The sequence below is a fragment of the Triticum dicoccoides genome, chromosome 4B (genome assembly GCF_002162155.2).
Source record: "Triticum dicoccoides isolate Atlit2015 ecotype Zavitan chromosome 4B, WEW_v2.0, whole genome shotgun sequence".
Classification (NCBI taxonomy): domain Eukaryota; kingdom Viridiplantae; phylum Streptophyta; class Magnoliopsida; order Poales; family Poaceae; genus Triticum; species Triticum dicoccoides.
Genome location: NC_041387.1, coordinates 371,505,678 through 371,518,211, shown reverse-complemented (window position 1 = coordinate 371,518,211; position 12,534 = coordinate 371,505,678). Strand labels below are relative to the sequence as shown.

Sequence of the window (12,534 nt, the reverse complement as noted above, 5' to 3'; positions counted from 1 at the left end):
TACACACGACATCTTTGGCACACCATGCAGGGGGTCACTTGCGCGAACCTGAATTAGTAGACCGCGCATAAGCTTCTTCATCATCTTCATCGCCATGACTCCCAAGAATAAGGGTGCCACGACGGTCCCTCCGTCCATGTTGAAGCTATCGATGCCTACGTAATAGGCATTGGTGGAGGTGCCGCGGAGGAGGCGGAGGCGGTGAATAACATCCATGACGCTCTGGCAATCCAAGCCATGCGAGCGGCATCTTCCGGAGTGTGAGGAGCAGAGATCCAGCTGCTGTTATGTCTAAGGACGAAACTATGAAGCTTACGGGCGGCGTAGTGACCTCCATGGACACTCCAGCAGCATACAAGACTCCCACGCCACCTCACACGCCACGGTCGTCTCAGGTCATGTGCGAACCTGAAGAGACAACCTGCAACACATTCTTCAAGTTTCCCATGTTTGGCTCTAGGCACGAGGTCCCGACCATCATTGAGCACTTTCAAGGGTTTATAAATTGACCTGTGGCATTTGCATATACCTCTAGAAGATTTTTTATATAATTTTCTTTGGTGTCACAGGCTTTGAAGAACAATAGCGTATCATCAGCAAATAATAAGTGTGAAACTCCCAGATCCCTCCTCCAGATTTTCAATGGGGAAATATCCTTTATACCAATAGCATTATTAATAAGAGCAGAGAGACCATCAGCTACAAAAAGGAACAAGTATAGGGACAATGGATCACCTTGCCGAAGACTGTGCGACGGTGCAGAAGAATCCAACATAGCTCCATTAAATATTACAGAGTATCTCACTGAGGTCAGACATGACATTATCCAGTCAACCCATCGATGAGCAAAGCCAATCTTTTGCATCACTTGCTTAAGGTAGTTCTAGTCCACCCTGACATAAGCTTTTGAGAGATTTAGCTTATATGCACAAAAACTCATGGTAGGATCTTTTTCTTGCTTGATATGATGAATGCATTCAAATGCTACAAAGGCGTTATCAGTGATCATCCTCGGGAATAAATGCGCTTTGAGTCGGAGAAATGAAATCATCCAAAACAGGCCTCAAACAGTTTACCAAACATTTAGAAACCACTTTATACACAATGTTGCATAAACTGATGGGACGCAAATCCGTAACTTTCACTGGATTATCTACTTTAGGGATCATAACTATTACAGTATCATTTACTTTAGGAGGCATTGTACCAGTTCGGAAAAAAAATTCGCCACAGCAATAATACCATCCTTTACTGTAGCCCAGTTGCCTTGAAAAATGTAAGCGGGAAAGTCATCCAGACCAGGCACTTTCAAAGGTCTGATCTGAAAGAGTGCATCTGCTATCTCCTTATCTGAGAAGTCCGCACACAAAGCATCATTAGTTTATTGGGTAACAACCGGGTGAAATAAATCAGTGATGGTAGTGTGATCTAGTGTTGGGTCGGCCATGAAAAGGTTCTAGAAGTAGGCAGTCATCGCACCCCTTATATTCTTTACTCATGTGAGTACAGTACCATGCTCATCCTCCAGTTTCTTAACTCTATTTTACGAGCACGCCAAACTGATTTTGCATGAAAGAATTTTGTGTTCTGATCTCACTCCTTCAGCCATCTATTCTGGATCTTTGCAACCACATAATCTCCTCCCTGTACACTAATTTGTTCATCCTATGCACGCACGGGTTTTATAGGATCAGCGCTGCTGCTATGACCATAGTAGCAGCGCCCTTGCTGCCCAAGCGCTACAGCTATGTAGCAGCAGCACTTTCCTTGGAAAAGCGCTACTGGTGAGCTCCTTTATATAAGCATTTCCCTAGTAGTGGCGCTTGATATCACATCTTTCGGCGTTCATAGACATCAATTCCTCCAACAGTGTTCTGTATTTATCCATCTCCATTGAAACATTGTCGAAAATTTCTTTACTCCAAGAGAAAATTTTGTTCATGGTTGCTCTTAGGGATGCATGCACATCCCCAAGGCACACTTTCTGCCCAACATCTGATCATGTGCGCGTAATAACTTCCTGCAGTGTTGGATCTCTTTTCCACATCAACTCGTATTGTCGAAACTATTTTCTTACATGCGCGTCCTCTAACATATCACATTTCACATGCAGGGCCATGTTATCTGAGGCTGGCGAGACCAGATGCTGGACCTCCAAGTGCTCAAACACATTGCGCCAAGACGGTGTTGCAACTGTCATGTCCAAACGTACCTTCACGTTACTCGCGCCACTTCTCCTATTATCATAGGTATGCGGGACCCCCGATAAGCCCAAGTTAGCTAACTCACATATCTCCATAGAGTCATGAAACGCTTGCATTTGTCTAGCAGGTCTTGGCGATAGCGAAAAATGTTTAAAGTCTCACATGCACTCATTAAAGTCACTGACGACTAACCAGGGCAGACTAGATTGAGCACTACCTTCATTCCTTCTAGACCTCTTGGGTACCTCTTTGGTGTTTGCGCTACCGCATCACTCGGAGATGTAGCCGCAGCCACCATAGACAACACAGCCTGGTTATTTTCACTAGGAGGAGGGAGAGCCAGAACCTCTTGTTTCCTTTTTTGCATCAAGCATCTCCTGATCCAAGGCAGCTGTTGTTTGCACACTAGGTTTGGCTGCTTTTCGTTTTTTCTGCTCCACTAACTCAAGCCTCCTCAACAACTCCTCCTCATCTAATTCATCTGCATATTCACTGCCATCCTTTTCACTCTACATATCTTCTGAAAACTGATCAAAGGAGCTAGAAGTAGCACCATAGCGGCGACTGCCAAAACCTCCATGCCCCCTGTTTGAGCGCCTTCCAGCCCCTCTACCGTGTCCACCTCTGAAGCCCACTGTGGCTCGCATATCTTTGAAGCTCGGTGCTGACTTTGGGTGAACTCCATCACCATGTTCAGTATGAAAGTGATCGATCATGCCACACAAGGCACACCAATGGGGTAGTCTTTCATACTTCACCACATATGTTTGCCTCTCGCCGCCCTTTACCATCGAAGTGTGATTCTTCAGTGGCTTCCAGACATCTAACTTAATCTTTGCCTTGTAAAAATTCCTAGTGAAGTTCGAACCCTCATCAACTGCCACAAATTCCCATAGTTTCTTTGCAAGGGGTTTAACCATGGAGCTCATACCATTTGGCATATCGTGAAGTTGAACCATATCTCAAAACAGTTAATTCTATCGTGGATGGTTGTGCAAACCCATCATAAGAAGCCAGGATCACAGGGCATCCCCTCAACGCCCAAGGTCCCCCTTCCATCACTTTAGTCCAATCTCCTAGACACGAAAATTGAGTTGTGCATAAGTCATCCCCAAGGGCTCTGAATTTTACTTCTTGCACCAGATCCCAGGCAATCCACATCTGTTTATAGACCTAGAACTCTCCATATTCTTTCTAAATATGCAATTTGATCAGAGTAAGCCAGCGGGTAGCCTCCGACGGTGGCTGATCTTGTTCCTCAAAGACGACATCATCAAAATCAGTTTCTTCCGGTCCCAGGCATTCCATCATGGCCTCTAGATCGTTCTTCTTACTATCCTTTGATCCGGAAGCGCCCTGATTGGTAGTCGCCATGTCCTCGATCCAATCTCCCAAACCCTAACTCCGCGAGGCCCCCACTTCCTCACCGAGCGACACCCACCAAGGCCGAGGAGGAGACGCACGGTCGCCCCTTGATCAGCCAGAGCGGGATCACCAGCATGAACGAGGGGGATTGGCGGTGTAGGGGACGATTTTTCAATGCCCGGCGGCGGGAGTAGGTAACCCTAACGAGAAGTCGTGTCTAGTTAATCGACTGGGCAGAGGAACGTGAGACTTCTTGGTGCATGTGCCGTCCGCATAAGAAATTGAAGAAGTTGGAAGAAAATCCATAGGCCCTCGAAGCGAAGATGGATTTATGGCGGCTTGGGTGGTATTGAAGGGTTAATGGGCTTAGGTGAGGTAGAAAGTGAAGCAAGCCATGGTGGTCAAACATGGTTTGTTAACCGATCGATGTTGGCGGGCAGGATTATGGTTAATGGCGACGAGACGGGAGAAGGAGCAAGATCCAATGGCATCTTTTATTTTCCTTTTTGTTATGCTCTGTTGGTGAGCCATTTTTTAACATCAGACTTTGTTACATACTTTGCTTAATAATATGGCTGCATGCATCGTTCTGATGCAGAGGCTGGGTTCATCCTCCTCAAAAAAAAGTTGGGGCTAACCGGTTGAAAAGTAATTTTTTTTAAAAAAAAAATTGTCGGACGGCTCCCCAGATCAAAAATGCCCAAGCCCACACGACTTTACTTTGTGACATGCATAAACTGAAGAAGAACCGTTATGTTTTATAAAATAATAATACGGCTATCCCTCCCTCCGGACCTGCGGAGTTGCAACGTTGCTCCTTCCATGTGGATGGAGTACATAAATAAACTCATCAGGTTTGGCAATGCCACACAAACAAGTCTGCATCACTGTGAAGTGGGGATAGATATACAGAGTCTAGGTTTTAGGAAAATAAACTAGATAGAGAGATAGCTATATATTATATTATATATATACACCACTGGACAAACTTGAGGCGACGGTCTACCCAATACTTGTGCTTCAGTTTTCCTCCCTCCTTCCAGCTGCCAAGATTTTCCCCAGCACCTGCAGGTACATACATACATACATACATGCATGCATGAGGCCCAAGGATTTCTTCATCCAAATGAAAACTAACAACCACACTTGGGTTAACCACACAAGTTTAACATAAGAAACTGCATGCTACACTAGCTTACACAGCATGTTTTTAATTATTATATTAGACGATGGCAAACACGCACGCGTCAACTGTCAGCATCTAATTTGGACCTAACCCTGTCAACAGGAGAGCCCAGCTGGAACTGGATATTATTTTTCTACAAGATCGGTTGGAATTGGATAATATAGGCAGCAGACACATGCAGGTTAGAGACCCCAACGCCAACAGCCAACAGCCAATCAAAATGCTGGATCTTGTCCAACTCTCACCATCCTACTGTCTCTGGAATCTAAGGAGCCAATATGAAGCGGTTTAATACATAATGTCGGTCGATCAACATGTGGATACAAGTCACTCTAATGCGAGTATATCTAGCACAGTAATCAACCATGATCAGAATTTAGCTACTACTACAACTATTAACACGGAAAAAGGGAAAGAAATAACTACCTTGTCTCATTCACAAGCAATTTTGGTATCAAAACTGCTCAGACATATTGCAAATGATTGAAATGCTGATATCGGGTAGCGGTAGTCCATGGTGAACAAGTCTTTGCCTATCTTTCCAAACTGCAGAATCACCTTGTCATGCTCCTGACCAGCTGCTCCATTCTCATCTGAAGCCACCAGCTGAAAGTTCTTAACTGACGCAACCGTCACCCGCCCACGGAAATTGAGGCACCAACATTGCAGCTGCTCATGCCACCGAGGAGACTTGTTCTTCAGCACCAGCTTCTCTTCGTCCTGAGCCTGAGTGGGTGCACTGTCTATCCGAGCGGATTTTGATCTGAAGAATGGAATCGACGGGAAGGAGTCGAGGTTACCAAGAGGAAATTCAGTTTGTGTTGGAGCTTTGCCTCCCTCTTCAACTGCTGATGCAGGGATAGAACTCATAACACAGTTCATCCTTCTTGGACCTCTGCAGCAGGTATGCAACAGGACAATGAGTGACATCCTTCCATCACACGTGTACGAGGAATTTGATACAATAATGTTACCATGCAGTGTCAATTAACATCTAAAGGGTTACATAGAGTAGTTTTTATGTTCATGCCCTTGTCAATTTAATCTAATTTGCTTATACGGACCAATAAATTCAGCTGCAATAATCACAACCAATATTCTAACCACTCAGAATTAGATAACATACTGTGAGTTTGCTACTATCAGGTGTTATATATATTTATACCAAAACGATAACATAGATCTAATTAAGACAGCAGAACAACAGTGTGAATAGCCATACCTGGAGCCCAAAACATTCAACTCATAAGAAATGTGTGAAACTGGATAATTGCCAGCAGGAACTCTTGGGGAGACCTGGTTCAAACCAATCACACGAGCAGACCGGCTTTTTGAGACGACAGCTCCATCATACGGTGGATGAGCATCATAGACGGTAAACTTTGTTCCCAGAAAGTTCGACCTGTTCATGAAACAGTTGGCCAGGTCATTTTTGTGTTGTTATTCCGGACTAGATGTCAATCATGAAAACAATTCAGACAGCAATGAAGCCAAGAATAACTTTCCATCGAATGCTCCTGACAAGCAAATTATCCGAATATAAAAATATGTAGTGTTCATCTTACTAACTAAGACCAGTTGATGCTCATTGTTAGGCCATGTGCATCAATCGATGCAGAGGCTGGGCGTAGAACCTAGAGTAGAGAATACCTTTTTTTTACAATTTCACGCTCAGTATTAGCTTAACACGACGACAAATGGAAAAACAAATAGTACTCTATTTTCTTACGACTTTAAGGTGATTTTCCAAAAGAAGAAAGAAACAACGCAGACTAGAATTTAGCTGAAACAACCTACAATAGAACTAAAGGATCTTGGTTACCCGTAATATCAAGGAAATAGCACAAATCATAGCTTCAAATGGAGTTCAAATCTCAAAACATCACCTTAGCTTGCCAATATAGGTGCTGCTTCCCTTTGACATATCACCCATATCAAGATAAATTAGGTAGTCAATGTATGTAGGCTTTCTGCATTTGCGTGCAGCAAGCAAGAACTTCCCATCATCAGCCAGTGCTGCAACCAAAAAGTAGTAAGCATGAACCCACTATAGTCTGCATAACTACATTGCTTGCGCCCAGCAAAATGGGGATGATTAAGGAGGATACCTTCTGTGAGTCCAATATACAGATAATACGTCTGAGTAGTCCGGTTTCTTCTTATGAAACATTTGAGAGTGCCATCCTTTGGGCCAGGCTGCACATTAATTATGGAGTTAGTACAAATAAAATTTAGTATTGAGATAATATTAGACGGAAGTGGAATAAATTCTTACTAGAAGCACACACGAAAAAAGCCAATTGATAATGCAATCTAAAGCTAAGCTAATCGGACTCCGCGGATAAAAGGCCTGCATAGCATACATCAAGTTGGCACTTGCTCATCTTACTTGTCAGATTTCCTTATACATCACTTCATCATGGCAAATTTAGTTTACCAACAACCCTCTCTAGTCAAGTCATGACCAGGAAGACATCCAACCAGCATTACAAGTTTCAATACAAGAAGGCTTTAAGAAAACCAGATGGTTGGCACCATCCATGACAAAGATAGCTCGCTGCTTTAATCCCAAAGACTTGAGCAACATAGTGTAGTAGGACGATTTTATTCAATCACCATCCCGCTATACAAAGGTAATTCACTATACTAGTCTAAATACCACGACGGCAATGAAGCTATGACACAATTAATGTATACCTACGTACGTAATTGGTAGCATGACTGAGTGAGGGTGATGAAGAGGGGAGCGCGAACCTGCTTGAGCGAGATAGGGAAGGTGAGCTTGGCGGACGCCTCCGGGACGCGCACGACCTCCTTCATGATGCCCCTCCATGCCCGGCAGACGCCGGCGCATGCCACCACGTCCCGGCGGGAGGGCCAGCAGCCCTGGGAGTCCTCGATCCTGACCAGCACCTCCCGCAGGAGCTCCGGAGGCAGCTGCGCCCAGCAGGTCCCTTCCAGCGCGTCTGCCAACCCCAGCCCGACGGAGGCCCCCCGCGGGGCCCCGGCCCCGGCGGCGGCGCGGTGCGAGCGGGAGGAGCGCAGACCGTGGCGCGAGATATTGCCGAACTCGTCCTTCATGTCCTGAATTAGGCTCCGGAAAGACATTCCCCTTACTCCGACACCGCTCAAGAAATGAGGAATTCGAATGCCAAGCTTGAACCGGAAAGAAAGGAATCTCACATGTAGGAGCAAAGAGAAATGGCGAATCTTTGGATTAACCGAACGGAGCGCATGAGGAGCAGGCAAAGAAGCTATGGTGCAAGGTGCAAGGAGGAGGCAATGTATCCCCGGGATCCCAGAATAAATCCAGCCAGCCCAAGGAACGCACTCAACCCACCCAAGAGAAAAGCCGATAGATAGGGATAGCAAGCAAGCATGAAGCAGACCAACCTCGAATAATGAAGGGCGCTGCAATTTCGCAGAGATTCTTTTCTTGGTTTTATGGAGATGACGGGAAGAAGAAGAAAAAGAACAAGAAGAAGAAGAAGCAAGATTCGAATAGAGAAACGAAAGTTTTTTGTTTTGTGGATTGGGATGAGGATTGAGGAAGGGTAGGTGCCCGGGGAATTTTTAGGTGGTGGGGCGAATGGCGATAGATAGATATAGGTGGTGGTGGTGGTGAGACGCTCCTAATTGCGTCCTTATATAATGGCGTGGGGTAATGGGATGGAGTTTGAGAGCTGCTCCTGCTGGATCAGGGTTCCTTCGAGTGGGCGTCCATTCACTCAACCACCATCCACTCACTCATCCCAATTAGGAGTACTTGCTACTACTCCGTTAATCAAACTAATTAATGTGCGCTTATTCTTTACAAGACACACTGACCCACCCGGTCCCGGTGTCAATGCAAGGCAGATTTCAGGATGGCCACCCGCTGCATCATTCATCTCTTCTGTCCTTTGCCCCTCATCGGCTTTGGGCTTGGAGCTGGGGTTTTTCACGCTTGACTCCCCCTTGACCTTCACATGACAAAGGCCACTGGGATTTGCAAGGGAGACGTAGAATTTTCTTTCTCCATATCAACAATGGTATGTAGTATATTCGAAAATCCGTTGGTGCTCATGGTATATGTGTTACTCCCTTCGTTTGAAAAAGGTTGTCCCAAATTTGTCTTTTAAATGGATGTATCTAATACTAACTTGGTGCTAGATACATTCATTTGAGGGACAAGTTTTTTCGGACGGAGCGAGTATCTTAGACGAGTATATACGCCATGTAGGACCAATGCTGAGATGAAGGTGAGGAAAATATCATGAGAAGAGAAATATATAAGTTAGAAGCTTGGGTTGATCGAATTTAGTTATATGCATCATCTTACTAAATTAAGACACATCTCACCATATATTTAGTCATATCTACTACATCCGTCTCATATTAACCGACCAGCGCTCAAACGGATACATCTAGCACTGAAATGCGTGTAGATAAATCCATTTCAGCGGCAATTAATATGGGACAGGAGTAGTTATTAAATATAAGATTAAGGAATAACTCATTTATATATTATTTTCTTTCCTTCTATGGATTAAGCTAGCGGGTTTAGGATAAGACTATCTTATTAATCATTATATATATATATATATATATATATATATATATATATATATATAACACTGTTGTAGCTTCTGTTTTTTATCTCATAAATAAATATTATTTAGAAAGGAAAATTGTACCCATTGTAAAAGAAAAACAATCAAACATGACACATCGTATAAATAATAGAATTACTCAAAACCATATTAGTCGTCTTCTTCTTTCAATTGTTGGTAGCTCGCCGCAACTTGAAAATCATAGTAAACCATGCAATGCTTTGAAGATTACAAGAGCCACTCGATCACTAGCAACGAGATCCAATAAACAACAAGGAAACATTGATTGGGCATCACCTCCACACATCACATGCTTATAATCCTTCAGCGCCAATTCAGAGGGTTCGGAAAACCGGATCTTCACCTTGAACGAAACAGACAAAGAAGTCGAAGTAGCGGTATCAAGATCTAGACAACAGTTTACCTTCATTTACACATCAAAAGACAAGATTTAGAAAGAGCACACCGATCTGATAACATCTATACTAAGACCACTTATGTGCCCTTCATTGACGCCAAATCAGATATCAAAGAAGTATACTTAAGAGAGAGGGGGGAGAGAGAGAGGGGGCGAGAGACCTCATTTCAACACACCAATGCCGACAGCACCACATCAATGCTAAAAGGAACTGTAAATCAAAGGAAAACAAAGACATACAAAAATTAATAACAAGAAGAGGGGAAGGTCTCCAATCCTCTGGTTGGTAATGAAGATAGAGACCGAGCCTGCGTTATGGAAGTAACCCTACTTGGTTGCTACTCTTTCTTCTCCTATGAGAGTTCATGTGAGGAAGTAGTTTGTTGCGTTGAATTTATATGTATTTTTAAGAAAAGACACTCAAAAGCATCTATTATCTTATATCCATCCAGTAAAATAATGGCCAATAGTCCAATACATAGGAAACAAGACATGGCACAAAACGACTGGTAAAAGAAAATGACATTGAAATATATATAGGCCATGTTCTTCCTTTGATTGGTTGGATGGTAAACATTGTTCAACTATTTCCTTCTTGCCAACCTTTGTGCGTTTTATTCGCCTTGTCTTGGCTACAAGTTTTTCCGTACTCGGAGGCTCGTGTCATGTAACAAAAAATTTAATGGTAAATATTTCAAATCAGGTGACCGCCCCATCGCTTATGTCGGTCGCATCCATTGCTTGCCACCTGTCTCATGCCATGCATCCCACAAACCACCCTTACCCTATCCTTATTCTTGTAGGAAGACTTTGAACCACTTGGTTATGCTCCTGTGCACAACTCTATCATCTCCTTAGTCCTCTACGTCACCTACCTCCTCCTTCGCTACAAGCCTGCAACAAGGCTTACCTGCAGCTGCTGGGAGGGCCATCGTCTACCTTCGCGACCTCACATATGCGGTTCCCCATCCTGTGACGCGGCGAACCGAGTTGTTGCGGGAGGGGGCGTCGGCATTCTAGAAACATTGATGTAGATGATGCGAAGCCGCTCGTGTAGCACAAGTTGTCCTATGAGGGACGGTCGACAATGTTGCAAGTGGCAGACTCATCCTACTAGGAACACAAAGACACATGCAACGGCGAGCGTGGGCGCATGTGCTGCGAAAGAAGGTGACGACAACTATTGCAAGCGTGGAGACACATGTGAATTCTGCTGTGTGCAGCAATGTCTACAAGGGATGGAAAGAGGAGAGGGGCGACTATGCAGGGTTGGTCCGATGGCTCATGGTGATGCAATTAGACGATGCGAGAGGCAATCTTTCGGTCTCCACATCATTATCCAAATTTAATTAGTCCCTATTTTTAGATCAAGAACTTGATTAGCTCTGTTTTCTAGAAAATAAATTAGTAACTAGTTCTTTGTTACATGGATTCTTCGTTCACATGGATATGCTCACTCATAAGGTCATGGTCAATGTACAACACTAGGAGTATATTTTTACATGCTGATGTATTGAGTGAAAATATGAAAAGACGAGTTATTTTATACATGTTTATTCAAGCTCGTATGTATGCTTCACTTTGTATATGTGATAAGGCCACCAAATAGACTATAAATTTGGTGTAGCAAGGTAATCAAGAGGAAAAAAGGTAGTTTGGTGACCTCGGGAAGAATTGACGCGAAGCTCATACCTAGACGAAAACATAGTTTTGTTTGACAATAATACGACTTTATTTCTCAAACAATAGATAGGTCATTTACAAGCATATGAGAAGTAGAGTCTGGATGGATAGAATCCCAAACTGAGGAAGCTCTAGAACTGAAGCAAAGCTTTGCTAAATAATCTGCTTTCTCGTTTGCTTCATGGAAGCAATGATCATACAAAACTGTCCAAAATCATTAGCAAGGTTATGGCATTTCCTTACTGTCACAACTTCAAGGCTGAAGTAGTCCTCATGTTGTTCAAGGTTTGCACCGCAAATGTACTATCTGATACAACAATCACTCGGGTACCTCTGACATTTGCTGCCAGATAGAGCCCATTACGAGTAGCACACAATTCTACACAATCAACATTGTTAACATGTGGTAACAACTAGTTAGCTGCAGCCAGAAAATTCACCTTGTCATCACATGCAATAGCTCATGTGCCACCCGATTGCATGTCATGATGAAATACAACGTCCACATTGACCTAAAGGAAACCATGAGGTGGTCTCTTTCCACATGTGATCATGCTTTTGAACTAGTTGATTGGGAGTCACTACTCGTATAAAGTTTCTGGTCACTAATTTGATAGAAACGCTTGTATGATCAGGCAATTAGATAGTGTTACCCTTCACAAACTGGCGTTGTTGCCACCAAATATACCTCCGCCATTGGTAGGTCTCCACGGTTTTCTTGGTTTCTTTCTAAAAATTTCATAGCAATAGAACTAGTGCGACCTTCCATCACTGCCTTCATAATGAATTCCTCCAAGCCTAGAGCAGCCCAAAACTTTTAGCGATCTAGTGCAAGTGAACAAGCAATGATGTATATCCTCCAACCTAATTTTGCACATCGGGCATTGGCCAGTAATAGGAATATGGTGACTAGCTAGCACGCTGTAACCTGGAAGTACTCCACTCAGTACCTTCCATACAAAATGTTTGACTTCACTAGGGTCTATTAGACACCACGTATCCTTCCAAATTTCATTTACTTGAATGCTTCCAGCAGTAGTGATGTTTGTTGACCATATTGATGATCAAACTCCACATGATATGAAG

At 43.6% G+C, this 12,534-nt stretch overlaps 1 protein-coding gene across 1 annotated transcript; it reads right to left on the bottom strand.

Moving 5' to 3' along the window:
- Positions 1-4,310: 4,310 nt before the first annotated feature.
- Positions 4,311-8,398, bottom strand: LOC119296193 (tubby-like F-box protein 6). Its single transcript, XM_037574577.1, has 6 exons — positions 7,510-8,398; positions 6,864-6,951; positions 6,642-6,771; positions 5,978-6,157; positions 5,182-5,650; positions 4,311-4,634 (listed from the first exon to the last, which is right to left on the bottom strand). The coding sequence occupies exons 1-5, from the start codon at positions 7,861-7,863 to the stop codon at positions 5,188-5,190; spliced, it is 1,215 nt and encodes a 404-aa protein (XP_037430474.1). The 5' UTR covers positions 7,864-8,398; the 3' UTR covers positions 4,311-4,634; positions 5,182-5,187.
- Positions 8,399-12,534: the final 4,136 nt, after the last annotated feature.